This window comes from Hydra vulgaris, chromosome 02 (assembly GCF_038396675.1).
Source record: "Hydra vulgaris chromosome 02, alternate assembly HydraT2T_AEP".
NCBI classification, from domain to species: Eukaryota; Metazoa; Cnidaria; class Hydrozoa; order Anthoathecata; family Hydridae; genus Hydra; species Hydra vulgaris.
This window is the reverse complement of record NC_088921.1, coordinates 57,945,742-57,971,091: the sequence shown is the minus strand read 5'-3', so window position 1 is coordinate 57,971,091 and position 25,350 is coordinate 57,945,742. Positions and strand designations below refer to the sequence as shown.

Genomic DNA, 25,350 nt, shown 5'->3' with positions numbered 1-25,350 from the left:
TGATTGGAGCAAACTTGTGCATCTTTCTTTGAACAGAAAAAATCAGTTGTTCCAGGAGTTTTTAGACGGTTCAAGATCCAAATTTCACATTGGCAGAGAGACTTTTATTGTTGGAAAAGGAAATAATTGAAAAGGTGATGCACGATTTTATCTGCTTTCCTTTTTTTTACATTTATGTTCTGTGCATATTTTATAAGTCTATAACTGCTATTTGACCAACTTTTTAAGACACAATGATATGCCATTGCACAAGTAACCATCTATTAAAACTAAAACAAATGGAGGATTGCTTTGCAGTATATATTAATTCATTTAGATTTGATATGATTTTGATACATTTGAATGTTATGATTAATGTTTATAAAGGTTTATAAATTACACAATAATCTATTCAAAAAATTTAGTAATTAAGTTACTAAGTAACATATATATTTAAAAATTTTTTTGTTTATGAAAATAAAAAGAAGTGCAAAATGTAAGTATCTGGGTTCAAACTGTTTATAATACATTTAATGAGCACACACTCTTCAGTACTAAAGAAAATATACGTTAAACAAAAGCAAGCGTGTCGAATAGTATGTAACGCTAATAGATATACCCACGCCAAACCATTATTCAGGGAAATTGGAGCTCAAAATATTTATGAACTGAACCTCCTCCAAAATTTATTATTTATGTTTGAATCGCAAAACAACTTGCTACCAAAATACTTTGAAAATCAATTTTCCACCATTGATCACAAATACCCAACGAAGTACTCCTTTCAAAACTTTAAAATTCCGAAGACTTTACTTAAAATTACTGACTTCTGTATCTCATCTCGATGACCGCGGCTATGAAATTCGATCCTTGAAGAGAAAATAAAAAACATGAAGTCATCAGATCTCTTTAGAGCAGCAATCAAACAGCACCTATCTAACATAAGTGACTTCAACATACTCTCTTATTTTTAAAGATCAAATCAATAATAACTAACTAAAAACGAATTTATCTCTTTTGGATGATTACAAACGATGATTATACCATGGTTTATTTCTACTTACGAATTCTACTTATGGATGATTATATCATTGGTTTATTTCTACTTAAGAATTTTTAATCTCACGTGAAACTTATTGCAAAATTGTAAATGAAAAGGAGGCTTGATGATAAGATTGCAGTCTTCAACTTGCTCCTGTCATTATTCTAATTCTTATCTAATTTATAAATGTGTTAAAGCTAATTGTATATAAAATAAGTAGTGGCGAAAATAAATTACAAAAAAAAAAAAAAAAAAAAATATAAATAAGAAGTAATGAAAGAAAAGGTTAGAAAGATTCACATTATATAGAGAGTATTATAATATAATATAATCACATAGAAAACTAGTTATAATAAGAATATTAAAAGTTAAAATTAAAAAAAAATAATTTTGAAATAATTATTTCATATTGAAATTTCGGTACTCTATCCACGGCCGTGGATAGAGTACCGAAAGTCGGTTTTTATAAATGGTATTATTTGGTTCCAGTGAGAAAAACATGGATGTTTTATAGAGAGCTTGCCATATTTGATAGTATTGAAAAAGGAAGTGTACAAGTTAAAGGTTTTTCAAGTGTGATATTTGTGCGTCACTTATTTTAATAAAATATTAAACGAATTTGGTAGTTTATTTTGAAGAAAATTAAACACAAGGACACAATTATAAAGCTTTACAAGATCTTGAAAATTTAGAATTTTTTAATGATTGGCATTATTTGTACGCGCGTTCAACTAATCTTTATTTAGTTGTACGCGCGTACTTAAACATAAGTTATTATTATTTATTTTGACGATTTCACTTGAAATTCTTGTTTAACTTAACCTAATAAATCTTTTATACAAATTGAATTAATTTATAAACCCAATATAAATAAATATTAAAACACCTTTTTTTCGTTTAAAAGAATACTTGCCCAAACATAAACCCTCAGTAGATGTATGTACACTCCACTACGCCTATCGCTATTTAAGTCAGTCGATACATGTACACGCTACTGCGCCTATTTAAGTCTGTCAATGTATGTACACTCCACAGTGCACTATGGATACATAGGCGCTGCAGTTCCTATCCATATTTAAGTCAGTATACTCCACTGCGACTACATCTAAACCAGTCGTTTTATGCATGCATTGATGCATTTATTCTACGAAACTTTGAAAGATGAAAAGAAATAATAAACTTAACTATAAGTAAACAACAAAAATAGTTTAAAAACATGAAACTACTTAGAAATAAAACACTAAAATTAAAAAATCTCCCCAATAAGGAACCCGCAAGAACCTGACAGTCGTGCCTCCTATGAAGAAGATTTTAACATCTTTAGCAGAATATGATGATTTGAAAAATTAAAGTATATAAACATTTTTAGCGTACAAGTAATCGATTTTTAATTCATACTATCATTTAAATTATTTCAACATCAGTTGTATTAACTTTTTTTTCGTATTAAGAGCCGTTCCACAGCTCCATATTTATTTCACCTTCCAAAGCTCTGTATTTGTTTCATATATATCTTAATCTATATCGTTTAACTAACTCAGCATTTATTTTCAATATAACGTTAATTCAAATGATGTAAATATATAAAAGTAACATTTTTACATAACTGAATTTGTTTTTACACGTGACTTTGGCAACCAATAAACGCTAAAAGAAAATTTCGTTAGAGTACCGACTTTTGGTACTCTATCCACGGCGCACAGTGACTCAGAAAGGTAAAAAATAGCCAAAATTCAAAATTTGAAAAAATTCCTTTTAATATAAAAAATCACTCTAAGCTATTAAAATGGCTGTAGTTTTCTATAAATTAAATAAAAATGGATCAGTTTTCTTTCTAAACGTGCTTAAACACCTAATATGCGTCTAGGTATAAAACAAAAAAATGGTTGCCAACTTTTATACATAGTCAAATTATTATTAGACTGAAAAAGAGACATAATTTTGAGATTCTTTAAGGTCAATCTATTATGAGCAACGATCCAAAATAAAGCTGGAATGTTTTTTAAATTTTATTATTTAATTTTTTCATAACTATATTACTCTAAGGTATATAAATATCGTATGCAACAAAAACGTTTTATTTTTATTAGAACAAGTAAAAAACTCAACACAATTATCAAAATTTTAATTAAATTTAAAAAATAGTGATTTAAAATACTAATACACATATTGATACATGTTAACCGCTGTTCGCTGTTGTAAATGGTGCTTTTTTTAAAATGCTTTTAATCGAAACAACAGCCAAAGAAATATCTATAAAATCTCCTTCAATATTGAACTTCTTCTATAGACATAAATTTTATTAACTTTATTCTTTACTTCTACATATATTGTCTGTTCTTTTAATGCTTTGCTCAGTTGAATTAGTTTTTATACTAATCTTACTTCTATTTCCATAGATGCTGGCCTGTATTCTTTTATTCCATGAAATATTTTACTCACTGAAAAGCAGTTAAGCTTGAAAAATTCCACATGTTCCTAACAAATCTGATAGTGTGAATTGCTTAACAACAACCGCTAACCTCGTGGTAATAACTTAAACCAGTTCACTTATAACTTTTCGAGCAAAAAAATTAGGTGGCTGTTTTACGCTTTAGACGTTCCCTCCAGTCGCCTTTAATCTCAGTAAAGTTAGGATTGGATTCTTTTTGACCACTAAAAAAATAGAACGTTTCAATAATAAAAAGTAGTATGAGTAAATTGAACCTTGTTACCTTTTTAGACAATTTTTATAACAAGCAATACAAATTTAATGTATGCAATACAAATTTAATATAATCTAAACAAAACCAATACAAATTTAATGTAATCTAAACTCCACAATAATATAAACTAAAGCTAAACTCCACACATTATATTATAAATTGTTGTGCTCACTCTAACACTTCAATGGGAAACACAAACCAATGCTGGTGTATTAATGGTGTGGGGCGTAAGCAGAAAAATCACGCTAATGACTGCTATTTTGCTGCACATATGTACTTGGTCATTTAACAAAAACTAGAAAATCAAGTGTCCATATTTTTCGTCAGCAATACGACTATTGCTTCATGAGGATGGATTGCTTGTACTCACTCCGCCTGCAGATCTAACAAATATTAATGGTTCTTTGAAAAATGATAGCGAGTTAGAGAAAACCAATGTTTATGAGCACAGCCCTGCTGGTGAATCCTAATATAACTTTCACGTTATTAGTCATACTAAATTGAATTACCTATGTTGCTTTTCTTCTTTAAATACAGCTGGGCTATATAAAGCATATGTTTCTAATGCCCTTAAGATAGAAGTTTACTCCTAACAACTTCAAACATCGGGTAATGGTTGAGTCAGCCAACATTATTAGCTGCTCTGCACATAAGGCTTTATGAAAAACCTTGTCGAGGCCATAAATAAAAATGAACCAGGTTTTTAGCAACAAAAATATGTCCCAAGCATCCGAGGTCAAGGTTAGTGCTAGTATTTTTACAGGTCCACAGATGAGCAATTTTATAGAAAATAATGATTTAAAAAAAGTATTAATCAACACAAAACTTGCTGACTGACTGTCATTCTGTAAAGATGAAAATATATTTTGAATTTTGTACAAAGTGCAACACAGAAGAAATAAAAGCGATTTGAAGATTATTATTTGGTCACCACAAAGACACTAGGCAGGAAAACCCATGACAAGTGTGCACCATCATTAAGGTAACAGAAGCAACATTTAATTTAAAACTAAAAACAATTTGGTTGCTTAGAGATATGAAGGTGAAATGTCAAAATCATAAATAGTCACAAAATTTCAGGGGACGGTAGATTTTATTTATTTATTTTATTACACAGATTAATTATTTTAATTACATACAATTACAAAAAATTTTTTTTGTAATTGTATGTAATTAAAAAGAATCTTTTAATCTTATATAAACAAACAACAACCTTGCTTCTATGCTTTGCTTCCACTCCTCTATTCTTTTTTCTGCTATTACTTCATAATCGTCATCTTCAGAAGAACCAAGTTCAATGCTTTCTTCTTCTTCAGCCTGCTGCTTTACTGATTGCCACTTGTGCACTAGAGATGAAACCTGCTTTAGTTTCTTAGAAGGCAACCCAGATGACTCCAGTTTGTTCTTCTAAAATAATAGGTTATGAAATCTTTAAAAAATACTGTATTATTTAAGTTTCTATTAAATAACAAACAATAACATGTTCTAACCGATTTGAGTTTTTTCACTTTTACTTTTGTCCCATTTTCCTAGAATAAAAAATATATAGAAATTAGCGTGATGCCAGAAACAACTTTTTTTGAAAATACCTTCTGACACCCCCTAAATGTGCTCTATATAATAAACCAATAATGGTTTTAAAAGATTTTTTAAATAAAAAACATTTTTAGGGGTGCCACAAGACCATAAAACATCAAACAGGTCCCTAATAATATCATTAAAAAATTTTTTAAAAGTATTTCATGTTGGGTCTCAAATAAAGCAAAATTATAAAAAAATTTCAAAACTATAATTTTATAAAAAAAAGAGTAAAAAAATTTATAATTAAAAAAAATCTTGTTAACAGTTTATTTCATACTAAGCACAGTATGAAATACTATGCAATACTATTTGTGTGTTATATATATATATATATATATATATATATATATATATATATATATATATATATATATATATATATATATATATATATATATATCTACTATAGCATATTTATGTAAGCATTTGCTCACTTTTTTTGCTTATCTAAATTGATACGGTTTTTTTAGAAAAAGAAGAAAAAAAATGAAGAATAATGAATGAAAAGATTGCTGCCCCATGCCAAACCCTCAGTCGATGTAGCAGCACTCCGCTGTGAGTCAGGCTATTTGTCAGTCAATGTATGCACTGAAGCCCCTGGCAGCAGGCTATTTCAGTATGAAGTCACACTGCTCACCTAAATCAGCAGTATATATATATATATATATATATATATATATATATATATATATATATATATACATATACAGCACATATGATGAATAAAATTGCATAGTGTGATATTTCACGCTCGAAATACTGAATTATCAATGAGCGCGATTATGAGCGCTCAGCATCTTCGAGAGTCTTTGAGTCAGTCTTCGAGAGTGGTATTTAGAGTCGGAAATTGGTTGCCATGGGGCCATCCATAAATTACGTATGCAAATACGGGGACGGGGTTATTCAAAAATTTTTTGTTTGAATTCTTTCATGTAAAGCCCGGGAAATCAGACAAAAAAGCTTTGGTTTTTTAGTTAATGCACTTGTCTATCTACAGGAAAAAATGCTACGGCAGATTTGATATTAAATAAAAACAATGAAATATCGCCATTTACTAAAAGTTGACAACATAACATGACATAACATAATATGACAACATTGCTTCTTATTGGAGTTGAATTAACATGCTTGATTGCGGACATTCTAAACAACAGAAACATTTTAAATTTATTTTAAAATAATAGTTAAAAAAAATATTAGGAATATTTTTTTTAATTACAAAGGATGTGTGAAAAATTAAAAACAATAAAGCAAAAAAATCTTACATTTTTACAAAATCTTGTGGATTAAAACTTTTGACTTTTAAAAATTCAAACAAGTTTTATTATTTAATTTAAATCTTCTATTCTCATTCGGACGAAAGGTTTTGAAAATAGTAAACATTCCATTCTATCTGTGAGCAGTAATGACTTCATAACTTTGCATTCATTGTTTGTACAAATCAGAAAACTGTATTCTAACTTAAACTGAATGCACGATTTAATCATTATTAAGTGAATAAATTTTTATATACTTGATTATATACTTAATACATATTTAATAGAATTATACCAATATAATATATATTAGTGTAAGACTTACATATATATATTACAGTATATATGTACTTACACTGTAATATATTTGTTAAACGTATTGTTCATTTAAACTTTTTTTTTTTAAGTTTTTGTTTTGTTTATATAATATGCTAATATTAAAGTCTATTTATAATAATAAATAGACTAATATTAGCTTAACCGATTTAAAGATATCAGCATTTAGTTTTCATTTGAATATATCGATATCTAGTTTTATTTGACAAAAAATATTTGATATTCCAACATTTTGATGTTTTTGAATTTTAAATATAATAGTCATAAATTAATAGAATGTTATCGAACCAGTACGAAATCGAAGCTATAAGTGAGGTTTTAGTTGGATAAATTTTTTAAGCTAGATATTTATAAATATTATGCTAGATATTTATAAATAGTGTGCTAGACATTTAATTTTACAACATTTAAGTTTAAAATATTCATTGAGGTGTTGGAAGTTTTGATATTTTATTACATCGACTTTATTGCAACTCAAAGTAAAAGTTCTAGTTAAGCAAAGTTTTTGTCAAATTGACAGTAAAAAACTGTATGAATCAGCAAATGGTTCGACTTAACCAGGATATGCTTAAGCGGATAATATGAAAAAGTTTAACTGGAATTAAAACAAAAAAACAAAAAAAAAAGCAGAATATAGCTTTCAAATAAAAGAAATAGATCTTTTTTAATTTGAACTTATGTCGCAAAAATTAAAATTAAAGTATATCAAAATTATGTCTGACATTTTACGAAATAACTTCTTTTTTTAACAATATGCAAACTCTACTGTTTAAATATATTTTAACTTAAGCAAAAAATTTTTACTTAAAATGATTTCTTTAAAATCAACTTATATTTTCACCCGTGCAAGTTCTTCAGATGAGCGCAATTTTTTAATCTCGCAATGAAACTAGTGAGCACTATTTGTTGCTCCCGGAAGGCCAATTAGAGGCGTGTTTCACGTGTGGGGAGCGATCACTGAGTAAGTGATAATTTAATAAGTGATTTATAATAAGCAAATATATAAACTAAAATTTTTTGTTATTTATAAATAAAATATAATTAAACAAGTTATTCAATTTTGTGGATGAATGAAGTATTAAACAAACTGGTTCATCATCTTTAGTTTTTTAAGCAAAAAAAGAAGCATAAAATATTATAGCTTTTTTCTTCTACAATTGAGACAGAACATATAAAACTAAAAATACATAAAAAAAATAATAAAGCCCTAGTTTTATAAAAAATGATGTACTGTTTAGATAATATATAATGCCTTAATATTCTCAACTTAACGTTCTATTCTATATTAACAATAAATAATCGCCAATATCCATTTGATTTTGTTAGAAAAACACAAATATAATAAACTAAATTTTATGGCTTATTACCTTTTTGCTTGCAGAAGATTGAGGAGATTGAGTACTAAGATTAGGGTTCTCATATTGAAGTGAAGATGCATATTCATTAACAATAGGTTCTGGCACAAGCTGTAACATTGGGCTAAAATTGAAATTATTAATATATTATATAATACATAAAATTGAAAGAAATAAAATAAAAAAATAAAAAAAATTGATATAAATTTTAGCCTACTTTAAAAAAATTGTCAACAACCCCCCATCCCCAAAAAAACAAACAACTTTGTTGCATTCATAAATATTGTTTATATAATTTGTAACTGAACAACTTTAAAAAATTTTGAAATTTTAATCACAGAAGAGTTAAAAAAAAGAAAAGAAAATCTTATTACAAAAATTAAACTTAAATAATTTTATCGAAAAACAAGTATACCTAGAACTAGCTGTATTTCCATTATTTGTGTTTACTATTAAAAAAAAATACATCAACTGTTATATTAAAGAAAAATATTTACCTAAAAAGAATACCAAAATAATATAAATTAAACTGAAAGTATATTTTGTAAATTATAAACCAAATTTAAATAAAACAATTTTTATTCAAGCAAGAAACTTAATTCTAACCTTCAGAAACTTTGTTTTTTTTAGTTGTTCTATATGGATCACGATAGGGATCTAATATTAATATAAAATAAAATATACAAAAAAAATTTGAAAAAAAAAAAAAAAAAAATTTATAAAATAAATTTATATTTTTTCTTGCCTTTAAAAAACAAAAACTACACACACACACACACACACACACACACACACACACACACACACACACACACACACACACACACACACACACACACACACATATAAAGAAATTAAAAGAAATTACCAGAGGACTTGACTTGAGGCTCTGCTGAACCTAAAATTATATAGACATATTTTTGAATACATGTAGCTTTTCTCAATAATGAACTAATGCTGGATTGGTCGCAAAAAATATGTCACATATATTGTTTCAGATTTAATTTTATATATATACATAAAATAATAAATAATATATTTATATTATTTTTATCAACTTTAATTATATTTAAAATCTAAACTCAAAATATAAAGCTTTTGAATATAAAAATAATTCCATAAAATATGTGTTGAATTAATCCACACAAAAAAAAATCTGCCATTTTTGATGTCTGCAAACAGAAGAATACTTAAATTTTAAACAAACAAATTAAAAAAAAACTTTATTTGTTTATTTATCTAAAGAACTTATTTTGTCACATTTTGTTTTTTTAAAATTAGATTATTAGACAGTTAATGATTAATAGAAAAAACTTGTATAAACAGTCAAAATATTATTAAAAAAAAAAAAACCTTGTCGTTTTCTATTAGTTATTGGAATAGAATCTCTGCTGTAAGATTGGGTAGTTGAGGGAAGAGGTAATATTGTTTTTGATACCATAGTTTCCAATGGAACAGGCATCATCATTGGTGGAATTGGAGGAGCGATCATAGGCTGAGCAGGAAGGAATGAAGATACAGGAGTAATTATACCCATATTGGTTTGCAGCAAATCGCTAACAGGAAAGGTCAAAGCAACACCTTGATCAGGATATTCCCATTGGGATTCTCCAGTCGCGTTGTTGTGGTAGTAGTACATATTATATTCACTGAAGAAAAAAATTGAAAAATTAAAAATAAAAAAAAAGAAGATATTTTTTTAACTTACCTTTATCCAATCAAATCAAAATTGCCTAAAATAGAAAACAAAGTTAAAAAACAAACATGAAGATATTTGAAAAAATTTCTTATTCTTCAATAAAATGATCACTAAAGTTGATCAATCATACCTTATATATATATATATATATATATATATATTTAAAAAATCAATTTATGTTTTATAATAAAATTTTTACATACATATGTACATACATACAAAAAAAACAAATAGATACATAACTATACTGTAATAATAATAATAATAATAATAATAATAATAATAATAATAATAATAATAATAATAATAATAATAATAATAATAACAATAATAATAATAATAATAATAATATATATGAGTTTTTTTTTCAACTTAAAAAATACTTTTTCATGTTTATATATGGGATAATTATGTTCATTTATATAAATATAAAAATTGCTAATATGGTTTCAGCAGTGACTATAAAACTGCTTAAACCATTTTAGTTCAAAAATTCAAAAAAAAAAATCTAAATTTAAAACAACTCACCAATTATGATTACATGTAGCAATAAAGTCTTCTACTAGTTTCAAAAAGATTCCACAATAATTTAATATTATTGTAAAAAGCATGCAGTTTTTAATATACTTTTAGTAATCCGCATGATTCTTACACTTTGAAATAAACAAATTCAATATAAATCAAATAAGAAGTTCAATTAATTTTTAAAATCAAATGAAAAAATTAAAAAAAAAAAGATTTTAAAGGGTGGAATAATATCTGTAAAAAAAATATTGTAAAAGATAAATATAAGCGACCGCAAAAAAAAAATAATAATAAAAAAAAAATATCACATTCAAAATTTTAAAGGATTTAATATTTAAAATTTTAAAGGATAAAATAATATTCACAAAATAAAGACTGTAAAGAAATAAAAAATATCCACAACATTAATTGTAAAGAATAAAAGGACTTAATATTGTAAAGAATAAAATTGAAAATTAAAACTGTTGTTTAACTTTAACAAACAATATAAATCAAAAATAAAATGTAAAAAACGATTGAGTTAAAATATATACACACCTACTCCAATGACATATCCATCCTGTTGGAGCAGCATTATCTTCATGATTTTTTATTTCTACAGATAAATCACGGAGACGTTGTAGAAAGTAGTGACTATCTAATGCCCCAGCTTGCCAATCTTTAATTCGAGTCTAAAAATACATACAAATAAATTAGCTTACGTTTGAAGGTTTTTTTTTAGAAAATAACTTAATGAAAATTACCGCAGTTTGACTCTCCACCCGTAGGTATTCACATATTATACAATGATTACACTAACATCTCTTAAACTAAGTTGAAATTCATCTCTTTTCAACTTAACATACTTTTTCTTTACTCATTGTTAAAAAAAGATTATCTTTAAAATGACATTGAAACACTGAGATTATTTAATAAAAGTTTAATAAATCTTAAATCATATATTTGGTTTAGATGAATCTTGAACCATGTGCAAGTTATATTATTTACATTAAATTGATTACAAACTAGTGATTAATAATACTTTTAATTCAATTCATAAAAATATCTCTTAAAAACAAAACATGGTAGCAAATGATCTGAAAATTAATAACACATTATTAACATTGAAACATTCAACTATGATTGAAAAATCTTTCTTATTTAAAATAACTTAAAATGCATTTTTTCAAAGAAAAATAGAATTTGAAAAATATGTGAACGACAAACCTCCTTTCTAATACTTACACAATGTCTTTTCAAAAACTCTTCATGGTGTTCTACATTTGCTAGAAAAGTGTCAAGTTGTTTGACTTCTTTAACCAGATTTTTTAAAAAGCCTGTAATGTCAATGCTTCTAACTTGATTAATTGTCCAACTTTAGTTCTGGTTTCAAATAAGAGCTCCATTTTAACAGGAAATGTTAAACAACCTCGAAATGTGCATCAAGAATCGGAGAGTGTTAAATTTATTTGAAATATATTTACAGATTTTTGTTTTGACAAAATAAACAAGTCACTTCTTCATACAAACTTTCAACTTTTGCTTATTTGAAAACATTAAATTTAACCAGATATAACATCTGTCCACAAACTTTTGTGTATGAGTATATATATATATATATATATATATATATATATATATATATATATATATATATATATATATATATATATATATATATATATACACACACATGTATCTGCATATATTTATTTATGTATATGTAAGTGTGTGTATGTATGTATGTATGTATATATATATGTGTATATATATATGTGTATATATATATATATATATATATATATATATATATATATATATATATATATATATATATATATATATATATATATATATATATATATATATATATATATATAAGAAAGCAACAACATGGGCTGGTCTTTTTTAGATGCACTTTTGTTTTAAATCTATTGAAGCGTTCTGTATATTATAATTATCTATATACAATGAAGAGGTAAACATTGTGCTTACCTCAAGTTCAATAAAATTTAGCTGTAAATTGCTCAAGTCTCTGGTGGTTATCCCAAGAAAATCAAGTTTTTCAAATAGTAACTTTGACAAGCTGGTAATTTCTTTCTAAACAATAATTTAATATTTGTACATAACCGATTTCGCATAACTACAAAACTACAAGACAGTAACTTATGTACAAAACTACAAAACTACAAGACAGTAACTAATGTATATACTTTAAATTCTAATGCATGGCCTTCTACAATAACAAGTCTTGGGTTGATTAAACTTTTGTTACTTATATTTTTTTATATAAGACATAACTAATGAAAAGTTCAATGTGACTAATACAAATCACTAATTAGATGTAAATTCTAAAAAGAAAACTGATAAAAGCTAAAAAATAATTAAATTTTCATGTATTTCAAGTAAGATCTTATCTCCAGGAGAATATGAAATACATAAAAACATTAACTACAGGAGAAATATGAAACATGACAAGAAAATAGCACAAAATAAGTTACAAAACATAAAATTTTCAAAAATTATGATTTTTGTGAATTTTATGTCTTATAATTCATTATGATTCATTCATATTGGACTCTCAGTAATTGCTTGAAGAGGTAATTAATGCATAATTCTTCAACAAAATATCAGAACATATTTTGCATAATGAGTGAACTAGAACTTAATAAGCACCATCAGCACCTTGAAAAATAAAAAATTATCAATTGGGCAACAGTATCAGTAAGAGTTTAGAAGTCTGCCTCTAAGCTCTTCAAACAATCTGTGTTAATTATAAAAAATCAATTTATTATCGTAATTGATCGTACCATCATAAATTTCATTTTTTTTTTGCACACACTCGCTAATGTAAACTATAGATACTAATAAATGATAATCCTTTCTTCAAAATTATGCAAATTACCAAACAGTATTTTTTCATCAGCAAAAAATTTCTCTGCAACAAGTATGATCATCAATGATCATTATCAGAAATTCCTGGTTGTAATAACAATTTAGTATTTTGAATATGTACGTTTTTCAACTACGTTGATAAAGTATACATGCGCAGTTGCAATACTGGTATCTTTAACAGTTACTGGTATTTTTTAAAATAATATATAAAATTTCATACAATTTCATAGTTTAGCAGTATCTTGCAGCAGTTGTAACTGTTGATTGTAAATTAAGTGGTTGTCTCCACATAATTCATTTCAAAACCAAATGCATTATCACTCCACAGACATTTAAAAAAAAAAAAAATACAACAGTATTATTAAGTGTTTTTACTTTTAATGTTTGGATACATTTTAAAATGAGCTACTGCTAGTGTAATTTCTAATATCAATAGTATTTAGTGTCCACATTTATTTGAAATTGGGCAAAAAAAAATTCAGAGAATAGATTTGCAACAGGTTAAGCTCTATGTAGAAATTATGGATCTTCAAAAAGACATTTACTTATAAATGATAAAAACTGTTGTTTTCAACTTTTCCAGTCCTTTTCTTTCAGGAAACTAATGTCCTCCATTGAGCTAATTTTTGATGCTAACTATGTTAAAGTTCATATACTTCAAATAAAACTGCTTTGTTTTTATTAACATTGATTTAGTTTTATTTTATTAACATTAATTCGAATCACCAAAAATTTTGAGAAGAAATAACACTAATTTTGTAAACATTTTTGATTAAGCTAAAAAACAATAACATCATTATTAATACTTAGACTGTTGTTGAATCTTTTAGATTTAACTTATTTGGTAGAGCATTTCAAAATCTGGTTTTGGTAAATAATTTGAATAGAATTTTTTTAAAAAAGAGATAACGGGCTTAATGGTTGTTGTACTCCAAATATGGTTTCAAAAGGTGCATCAGGCCAATGCAGTCAGAGTACTGCTGTATAGTTTGTTAGAAAAACTAATTATTCATCCCTGAATTAAATACTATTGCCATACTTTCTCTAATTCCAAATGTAAATGTAGTTGGCCTTGCTCTTCTGCCAAGCTTGAGTCACTTTCCTATCATTACAAGGTTGCATCTCTTACTCTTTTCTATAAATACTTTCATGATCACTGCTCAAAGGAATTATTATCTCCAACTCCATCAACCAAAACTCATTCTTAGTTGAATCGTCATTCAGCTAAGTCACACCTTTTACTATATCTGTCCTTTCCTGCTCTAAAAACTTTTATTTATTTAGTTTTCTTTCTCGCACATCAATGCTTTGAAACTCTCTCCCATCTTCTAGTTTTCCCGACTCCTACAATTTACAATTTTTTAATTCTTCTGTCAAATGCTTTTTTTTAATTTAGCAATATTTTTTGTTCCTTAGTAACTCAAATGTAAATAGTGTTTGATTGAAGTGTTTGTTTGGAGTGAATTAAAAATAATAATAACAATACTAATAAAATCAGCCCTTGGATTTTATTTGGAAATTTATAAATAAATATTTTTATTCAAGTCAAGTTATAGTTCAACTTGCAGAAAAGTATGCAGCATTTTGAATGCATCTTTATAAACAAATATAATAACTTTTTGTTAGTAAAACGATACACAACTTTGTTCACGCTAACTTTTATGTCTTAAAGCGATCTATTTTGAGCTAACCAAATTAAAAAAAATTTGCTAAAAAAGAACAAACTTTTGTTTTAAGTTAAAAGATGAAAATGTAAACACAGTATTTTAAATCAGCCTTCAGTAAGATAACTTTATTGAAGGAAATCAATGCTTTTTTATTATAGAAGACCATGGTTTAATAGTATTCCTAGAAGTATAAACATTTTTTTAAATGTTAGTTAACATCAGTCAAGAATTTTATAACTTATTTTAATTGAAGAGTTATCTATTACATAACATTAAATACATTTATATACAATATTATATACAACATATATACAACATTATATGAAGAGCTCATCTGTTCTTATACAACATTATATAATTATTATTATACAACATTATTAACATATAATTTAATATTTAACTTATATTTAATTATATTCATTATTAACATATAATTTAACATATGCTTATTGTTATACAACATTGTTCTTATACAACATTATATGATTATATATTATATCATATATAGCTCATCTGTTCTAATACAACATTATATGATTATATATTATATCATATATAGCTCATCTGTTCTTATACAACATTATATGATTATATATTATATCATATATAGCTCATCTGTTCTTATACAACATTATATGATTATATATTATATCATATATAGCTCATCTGTTCTTATACAACATTATATGATTATATATTATATCATATATAGCTCATCTGTTCTTATACAACATTATATGAAGAGCTCATCTGTTCAACATTATATGAAGAGCTCATCAGTTATACCAAAAATTTTTTTTAAAAAGATGGTAAAATGCTTTGTTCATTTAAAAAATATTCGAGATAAGTTAAAAATGTTTCAATAAGAAAATATAATGAAACACAGAGGTTGTTTATCTTTCTTCTTCTTTTTCATTATTTGCAAATATTCTTTGCTAATTCATTTGACTATACCTGGAATAAAGACAGAACAAAATGGAATGTTACCTAAACAGAAAAAACTAAAATTCAGACCAAAAACCTCTGAAAGTAAACAAATTAAAACAAAAAGTTAGCAGAACCAAAACAGAGTGAAGCAAAAAAAAAAAAAAAAAGTGTTACACTACTTTTATAGCTACACTGTAGCTATTATTAGAACCAATCAAAATCATTTATAAAATTTTCTAGTCTTGTTTAGCTAAGCTTTCATTGGATATAAAAAAACACTGTGAAAATGCAGATAACAAGTGCAAAAAACTAGCAGGGCGGGCCGCTTGCCAAACCTGCCAAGTCCATTTTCAATTTGTAAAAAAGTTTTTCACTGCTTGTGCACTTATTTACTCTTGCCGAGGCTATTGATATATTATTATACATTGATATACTATTATTACTCTAAAACAATAATAAATAACTATACACATTTTTTAAACTTCTCAAAATATTACGTTTATTTTTATAATAATTTAGTCACAAACAGACAATAATACAAGTAACACTTATAATATTGTAAAATAGCGTATAAAGCATATAAAGAATAAACTTATTTTTTTTTAAATAGTTGCTACAAACAATCGAGTATTCAACATTTTAAAAATACTTGAATCTTTCGAAAGAAAATGAAAAAAACAAAACAAACATTTTTACACAATAAAATTAGGATTTACTTTGCTGCAAAAATATCAACCATTCTAGGTGGATTAAGCCTTTTCTTTCACAATATTAAGAAAATTGCTTTAATATAGCAAACTAACTGTTTCATGGTGAATCTACAATGAAACTAATCAATTGATAGAAACATGAGTGTTTTTAGATTTACTAGTTAAAGAAGAAACTAAAGAATATCCTATTTCTGGATTAGCAAACCCTTTCTTATCTCATTTCCTATTTAATTGTCATGAAGAACAGCTTCGGTAGGAAAGATTAGTTTAGTTTTAGATAGTTGGAGTTAACAGTAAGTATTCAAAAGATGAATCCGATTAAAAAAATATTTATTTCACTGAAATTTGATGGGCATCAACTATAGAATATTTTCAACAAGTATATGAAACATATGATACTGTATATAAAACATTTGCCTAAACAAAAAGTCATAAGAACAACATATCTACTTTTATTTAAACTTTTTCTTCATTAATTTTCATTTTTAAATCACTACTAGTTTTGCAAAACAAAATTAATAAAATACAACATAAATAATATAAATATATAATAAACAATTTAAAAGAATATAAAAATAAGTAAAATGTAATGCAATTTAAAAAAATAACCCTATCATTTTCTTCATCTTTTGCAGATAGTTTAGGTAACTCTGGTAATGGCTCATCTAATAAAATAATAAAGTATTTTTAAAAAGTATTTATAATAATAAAAACAATAATGACAGTAACAATAAGTTTTTATGTAATAACTTTTTGACACAAGAAGTATACCCTCAGGTGGAAGTGGTGGTCTAACATCATGCTCAGGTAAGGGAGGTGGTGCATCTTGTGGTAAAAATGGATCAACTGACTCAGATTCTTTTTTTTGGTTTACTTCACCATCATCAATTCCGTCTAAAATGAAATATCCATCAGAATATTATTTTTATTAAAGTATGTAACTAGTTACATACTTAAAATTATGTCTTATCTGTTTTTTTTTTTTTTTTTTTTGCAATCATCTTTAATTGAATAAATTATAGTATATAATAAAGAGTAAAATGGGGTCAAATGATATAGTTTAGGATTTTAATTATTTTTTTACAGAAAAAAGATATTATTATTATTATTTTTTTTCAAAGTTGTAGAGAGAATGTTGAGCTGAATTTAAATATATAAAAATCAAATAACTTTTTTAAAAAGTTTTTTATGAAACTTTATTTGATTTAAAAAATTTTATTCCATTCTATACTGACATTCGGGGAGAACGAAATACGCATATATATGTGTAATTAAAACAAAACTTTATTAAAAAAACAAAAAGCAATCAATAATAACAATTAAAAATTCAATCAAATAAAATAAACTTTTTTATTCTTGTGATGATGTTGAGTCATTTAGAAGTACTAGAGGTTGAGTTGAGTTTTCAGTTGTGGGGCACTTTTTGATGCAATAATACTCAGCACCTTTTACATATTGCTTTGGCATACATGTTTGACATGTATACCAAAACGATATGTAAAAGGTGCTGAGTATACCAAACCTTGCAATTTGAATTTTCACACTGGTACCATTCCATATTTTTTACTTGCTGAAGCTTCAACTAAAACTTTTCAGCACTTTTTACACTTAAATTGGTTTGCAGCTAATTTTTCGTAGGACTTGTTGCTTGGTTTATTTGCTGTTTGCCATTAGAGCTAAGCTTACGTTGTTTCTTAGCTTGCTTTGCTGCTTTTTTGCTCTCAGCATCTTTCAACCTTTCAAGTATTTCAGGTTTGTTGAGACACAAAATTTATAGAGATAGTTTGGTCACTTGAGAATTAATTAATAAAAACTGCATTTAACTAGAGTAATTAGCGTATTTCATTCATTCATTAGAATCATTTAATAAAAGCAGTCAGTAAAAGTCATTCATTTAAATTCAGAAAATTTTAATTGAAAATTTTTTTTTCAATACAAAAAATTAATAGTTGGAGATTTATTGGTCACTTGAGATTTAATAAAAAAAAAAAAAGCCGCATTTAAGAAGTGAGCTATTGGTTCACTTTTTATTAGCGTATTTCATTCAACCCCACAATTCTCCTTTTTCGTTTTTTAATTATAAATTTTTTCCTAAATAGCAAATTTAATTTTAAAAAAAGATTCTTGATCAGCGTAAAAAGTTATACCAGAAAACTTTTTTAGTTTAATGATATCAAATTTAACTTCTGAGAGTTTATCAAGTTCATTTTTCAAAAAAATAAAAAAAATCTTATTGCACATTTGAAAACTTAAAAAATTATAAGAAATTTTTTTTCATCAAAAATAAAATTTGATATTATCTTACTAGAAAATAATTCTTTACAACGAGATTTAAAAATATTTGCAAAAAGATTATCCGATAATTTATTAAGAGCAAAAGAATAAACATTGTCATAACTATTTCATTTTACCCTGTTATACTCTAGCCTTTTAAATAATTTTTTAAACTAATAACCTATTCAGTCTAGTAATTTCCCATAAAACTTTATAACTTAATTGACATTTACATTAATGCTGTTTTGGAACTTATTTATTTTTACATTATTATTATATCTGTGCTCTACTTAATACAAAATTAAAACAAGAATTATAAATACCTTCAAGAAGCATGTCTGCATAATCTTCCATTCCAACTTCTAGTTTTTGATCAGCTTTTACAACAACTTTGGAATCCTCCTCCTCTTCTTCATCATCATCATCATAAACTGCATCTATAATTCTCCAAGAACTTTTCACTTCAGGAATTGCTACAACTAAACAGTCTGCATCAGCTTTTGATGAGCTGCTCTCAACAATATTTTGAATACTTGTAGAAATTGGGTTATCATCTTGAGATGAAGCAATGTCGTCATTTTTATTAACATCAGATGTTACACATTCAACAGAGTCATTTTGCAATGTTTCATTTTCAAAATTTAATTTATTCAAGCTGTCATTGCATATTATTTCTTTAGAATCAGATTCTGTATTTATAGGACTATCAACTTTTAGTTTATTTGTTGAAATATCTTCTGCTGCAAATATATCAACAGAAAAAGACTCTTTTTCAACAGTACAATTATTCTTCAAAGTTTTTTCACGCTCAAGTTTTTTCTTAATAAGTTTTTCACGAAGTACTTCTTCTTTTTCTTTACGCTTTCTTTGTTTTTCTTCCTCCTCTTTGGCTAATTTTTCTTCTTCTGCTTTTTTAATTAAAGCTTCTTTTTCTTCAATTTGTTTTTGTCTTTTTTCTTCTTTCTTTTTCTGAATTTTTTCTTTAATCTTGCTCATTAACTCTTTATCTTTTTCTTTTAATATAGACTCTTGTTCATCCTCTGAACTTTCAGAGCAATTTGTGTGGGAACTCAAGTTTGTAGAAGAACTAGGAAACAAAACTGCATTATTATCAACTGGCTCTGGGATTAGAGAAACTGTGCTTAAGGACATATCTAAATTGTTAGTTAAAGGCTTTAACTTTACATTATTTATACTGCTACTTATAGTAAGTTGTTTTTCAATAACTGGTAGCGGTTCAACTACTGGAGGAGGAGGGGGAGGAATTGTTGCTGTAGGAGGATACCACTGCACTTCATTTGTAATTTTGTTCCAGTAGTAGTAATATGATGTTGAGTCATCATAAATCGCTTGCCAAGGTTCTGGAAGCAAGTGACCTGTAAAATCATAAGTGATGCTTTTGCATATTATTTTATATTAATAGTACACTTAGTATATTTTAGATATTTAAATATATCAGGTAGAAATGAATAAAATAATTAGTAAATATATTTTAATACCTATTTTCCACAGAGAATTTTTATTAAATAACAATTTAAGTAAAATTAACAAAACAAGTAATTAACTACCATGAGTTGTTGGGTTAAATGTATTTGGATCATAAAGCAGTTCTTCTTTAATATAGGTTTCTTTAATGTTGGGCTGAGGTGTTTCAAGTGAATTGATTTCCTTAAAAGTAATTTTCTTTTATTATAACTTTAAACCGTTTAAAAAAAATTGTTTTAAATTTATATAATTTTTGTTATATTTGTTAAGCTACTAAACTGTTGATTTTTAAAATTTGGTAACATTTCTAAAAACTAAAACTTTAAAATTGTTTATGATCAACATAGACTGATGTACATCTTAAATGATATACACATGATGATCATGAAAGTAATGAATTACAATTTAAAATCTAGTTAAATTATGACTTTAGATTGACTAAAAAATTAACCATTCAATTGTTAGAATTTTGAATATAAATAATTAAACTTACAGCAAGAAAACCAGCAAGTTCATCATCCATAGGATCTTTGCTTTCATTTTGCCCTTCTAAAAAGGTAGATATGTTAAAAAAGTTCATATATACATACTATATATAACTATAAATAAATAAAGACACTTCTGCTACAATTTTAAAAAGAAAAAAAAGCATTTTGGAGTTCGGTTATAGAGTTAAATTCCCCTTTGTTTTAAGTTAGCTTTAATTTGTGTTTTAATGCTAAAATAGGATGTATACAATAAGCAATTAAATTTCTGGTTGTTATAATTTAGCCTTATTTGAAATTATCATTAAGAAATAACTTAGATAGTATTGTTAGTTTTTTTTTTTTAATGTTAATTCCCCTCTTAAAGACCGAGAAGGTCACTACAGTTAAGGAGGCTACTTTAATTATGGTTACAACCCTCTTACAACTCTCTTTCTATCTATCTATCTATCTATCTATCTATCTATCTATCTATCTATCTATCTATATATATATATATACAGGGGTTAAAGTAGAGGGAACGCAGCGAAACGCGATTCCTCCTAAGCCATCAAATCAAGAAGTTGTTTCGCTTCGCTCAATATTTCTTTGCAACTGTTCCACCTTGTTTTTGAGTTTTTTTTCTTTTTTACAATGGGATTGTCCACAATTTATACATCGCCTAATTTATCTCTTTAAAGTAGTAGATCATTTTCACTTTGCGCATTAATTTTTATTGAAGTTAAAGAGCTATTTTAATTTTTGCTAAAATTTATGACTATATTAAGTATATTAGTCAATATTAAGTATAATTAATATTAAGTAATATTAGTCATCATGCGAGATCTCAAAATACAGCAAAAGTGCACCTAACGAAAATACACCTACACAAAAATTTGAAGGAATGGTTCCGCATCCGAATGGGCTGAATCGATGATCCGAATTCCGGATCCCTTTGAACAAACAGTTTGAACTTTTTAATATCGTTCCAATTAATTTACTATTCTACTTTAACCCCTGTGTATGTATGTATGTATGTATGTATGTATGTATATATATATATATATATATATCAGGCCTTGTTAAGAAGCGTTACGCAGCTCACATTTTGCTTGCGAAAAAGGGATTTGCCGACGCATTCAGCAGTTTTGCGCTACGCAAAAACTTTTATCTTTTAGAATATTTAAATTATCTTTTGATGTCGTTAAGGTGACGTTTATTCAGAAGAAATAAAGTCATAAGTAAAGGCATTTAACCGCAATTGTAAACTAATAAATTTTTTGTTAAAGAAACAGTTTGTTTAATAATTTTTGTTGTTGTTGTTAAAAGTTAGTTAAAAAAAATAAAGTGTTTTAAGTTTTATCTTATGGAATTAAAAATATAAATTCTTTTTAAATATAAAAATTATTTTTAGCCATAATAGTTTAAAAAATGCACAATTTATTTTGATGTAACAATTTTATTAATAAGATATTTTGTTTATTGTTAATTCAATAACGTAAAGTTTTAATGACATTCGTTTAATTCATGAAAATAAATTATGATCACGAATATGTTATCGGTAACTGATAAAAAACAAAAAAAAAAAAACTCTTTATTGTTTAAAAACATTATTAAAAAGAGTTTACAAATTAAATAAGAAAAAATTTATTAACAGTTAATAAAATAACCAAAAACCAACTGTAAAATTATAAGAAAATAAACAAACATTATTTTACGTTTCATGAAAAAAATATTTTTTTCAAAATAAAATTTAGTTCATATTTGAAAAAAATAACAAAAATGATTTTTTAAATAAGAAATTAGATTTTATTTGTAACTTTTGTTCTAGTGAGAAAAAAAAAAACTGTTTGTATGATTTTTAACGCGTTAATAAAATAACTTTAATTACAATGCGGTACTTAAATATAAAAGACGCCAGTGACGCAATATAACTTCTAACAATGCAAAATATATTTGCTGAGTTGAGTTACAAAGAAATGCGTTACGCGTTTTCGCTACGCAGCGAAATCTTGTAATAAGGCCTGATATATATATACACACACATATATATCAATACCTTCAAAACACGAACCTTGACAAACAACGCTACTGCACGAAACAAGTTGAGGGCAGTACTGCCTCAAAATAATAAACTGCAAAAAGGAAAAGGAAGCAGAACTCCTTCGCAATACCTCTTGATAATGTTTAATTTATTACAAGTTTAAAATAGAGAGAAAGTTTCAAACAAAAAGTAGTATAAGGAGATTTTAAAAATAGCATTTGAAGCAAAAAAAAAATTAAATTTAATAAACCTATATCAGTCTTTCACAGGAAGGGGTGTGATTGGACTTCTTTATATGACAGCGTATGTAATACTTTTGTTTTGCTGACATGTCCACAGCTTTAAAATAGTATGACAATTTCGCACATTTTAAAAATGGCACTTAAAAAGCGAAAGTCAACGAAATAAAAACAAAAACCATAAACTGAAAATAGAAAATAAATCTTTACCGAAGAGAAATAAACTAAAGTAAAAAGTAAGCTACAAACCAAAATTTTTTAAATTTAAAAGTTTTTTACTTGATAGATTTGTGTTATTTCAAACTTATTGCAAATATATTATAAACTGAAATTTTAATAATTTTATTACACGTGGGATTTATAGCATACCATTTTATGTAAAAATTCTATGCCATTTGATATAAGCTACTTAGTAAAATACAAGATTTTTGTTTTCTTATTTTTAGGATGCCTGTTATTTCTGTTAATAAACTTTGATACAGTGAGAGAGAAATAGATTATATGTCAAAAAAATTAAACAAAAATAAAACATCTACAACATGCAATTTATTTGAGAATTATATACATCAATATAAAGAACGAATGATTTTTTTTAACTCAAAGTTTTAAAATCTGAAGTGTTTAATAACCTAAATTATATTTTTAAAACATGAAAAAATATATAATCTTTTAAAAAATGTGAAGTTTATAAAACCCATAAAATATGGGTTTAAAAAAAATATTATACATAAATCATTAATAACTATATAATAAACTATGCATAGGGCCGCTAAACATTTGTAAACAGATCTGTACCTAGGGCTACCAAATAATTAGAGCCGGGCCTGTATGGTACAATGGTTCATTTAAGGTCTTTATCTGAAAAAATATCAGTCAGTGTACTGATACATCTTTCACCTGCACTGTTAGATGATGCTAAATAGAAGAACAATATTTGGAAAATGAGCTTTTTTAAATTTTAATTTTTGCCAAACTAGATAATTTCACTTTAAATATATTTTTAGCATTATATATTTTAAACTAATTTTTAATGTAAAATAATAAAAAGTCATTAATACTATTTAATAATGTTTAATTACTTAATGTAATTTAATTAATAATGTTATAATATATTCACGCAATTACTTAATAAGTCGAAAAGTAGATTATGCCGACTGGAAAATAAAAATTTCAATTACATTAAAATATTAAAACATTAAGGAAACAGTTTCATACAAACATACAATTTTGTCAGTATCTCTTTAAAAGAAAGAAAAAAGAGGTTCTTTTATTTAATTTCTTTCATAATAACATAACTTTCATAATAACATAACTTTCATAATAACATAACTGCCCAATAACTTTTACTACTTTCTATGTAATAAAAGTCGATCATTGAGTGTAAAAATCAGATTAGAGCTGCATGCAAAAGAAGTAAATGAGTACAAAAACAATAATAAAATCATTAAAAACTGTTGCTTCATGGAAATACAATTTCCTGGCTTATGAAGTTAAAAATGTTTACTGTGTTAACACTGTCGTTAAGATATGGTGCAAAATATGTGCAAAGCATAAAAATATCAAGCACAGCCAACTTTCCATATTCGGGTCAGCTGAAAAATCCTCTAAAACTTTTACAAATGGAACTAATGTTGTTACACATCATCAGGTATAGTGTATTTTTGTTAAATATAACAAAGATTTAAAAAATAATTTATATATTTAGGACGTAAATCTAAAATAATGACTACCTATGCCGTAAAATGTAATGTTATTTATTTATTATATTTATCTATTCTAGGTTAAGAGGCATTTGTAGACAAGATCACATAGAGAAGCGACACGATTGGTTAACTACCCTTCTTCTTCAAATACTTCTACCTCTCCAAATGTATCTTCAATTAACAAGGATGTTAACAATGCATATTTAAAGTTAATGCAAACTACTTATAAATTGGCTATGCATCCTGTTATGCCGCATAATAATTTTGAGGTTCTTGTTGAGGTTCAGCAAGATAACGGTAAAAATCAATGAATTTCCTGTTGAAACAGTTGACAATGACAACAGTTCATCAGATAGTGAACTATCAGGTTCAGAAGAAGAATATAGTGAAAATGACGACTGGTCCAATTAGTGAATCTACAAAAATGCAATCATCAGATAATCAATCATTGGATTCAGATTAAAAAGTAGAGGATTTTAGCAAAA

At 25.8% G+C, this 25,350-nt stretch overlaps 1 protein-coding gene across 2 annotated transcripts in view; it reads right to left on the bottom strand.

Annotated features, from left to right (window-relative positions):
• Positions 1–3,134: 3,134 nt before the first annotated feature.
• Positions 3,135–25,350, bottom strand: part of LOC100210809 (formin-binding protein 4) — a 33,889-nt gene continuing 11,673 nt past the window's right edge. For both annotated transcript variants that reach the window (XM_065791494.1, XM_065791495.1), the window contains 15 exons: positions 20,909–20,964; positions 20,499–20,598; positions 19,254–20,306; positions 17,428–17,550; positions 17,266–17,321; positions 12,453–12,557; positions 11,016–11,149; positions 9,608–9,903; positions 9,123–9,152; positions 8,861–8,911; positions 8,670–8,703; positions 8,267–8,378; positions 5,217–5,255; positions 4,940–5,133; positions 3,135–3,676 (listed from right to left, as the gene is read on the bottom strand). In XM_065791494.1, coding sequence (XP_065647566.1) covers positions 3,595–3,676; positions 4,940–5,133; positions 5,217–5,255; positions 8,267–8,378; positions 8,670–8,703; positions 8,861–8,911; positions 9,123–9,152; positions 9,608–9,903; positions 11,016–11,149; positions 12,453–12,557; positions 17,266–17,321; positions 17,428–17,550; positions 19,254–20,306; positions 20,499–20,598; positions 20,909–20,964 — 2,465 coding nt within the window. In that variant the 3' untranslated portion in view covers positions 3,135–3,594. The remainder of the gene's footprint in view (positions 3,677–4,939; positions 5,134–5,216; positions 5,256–8,266; positions 8,379–8,669; positions 8,704–8,860; positions 8,912–9,122; positions 9,153–9,607; positions 9,904–11,015; positions 11,150–12,452; positions 12,558–17,265; positions 17,322–17,427; positions 17,551–19,253; positions 20,307–20,498; positions 20,599–20,908; positions 20,965–25,350) is intronic.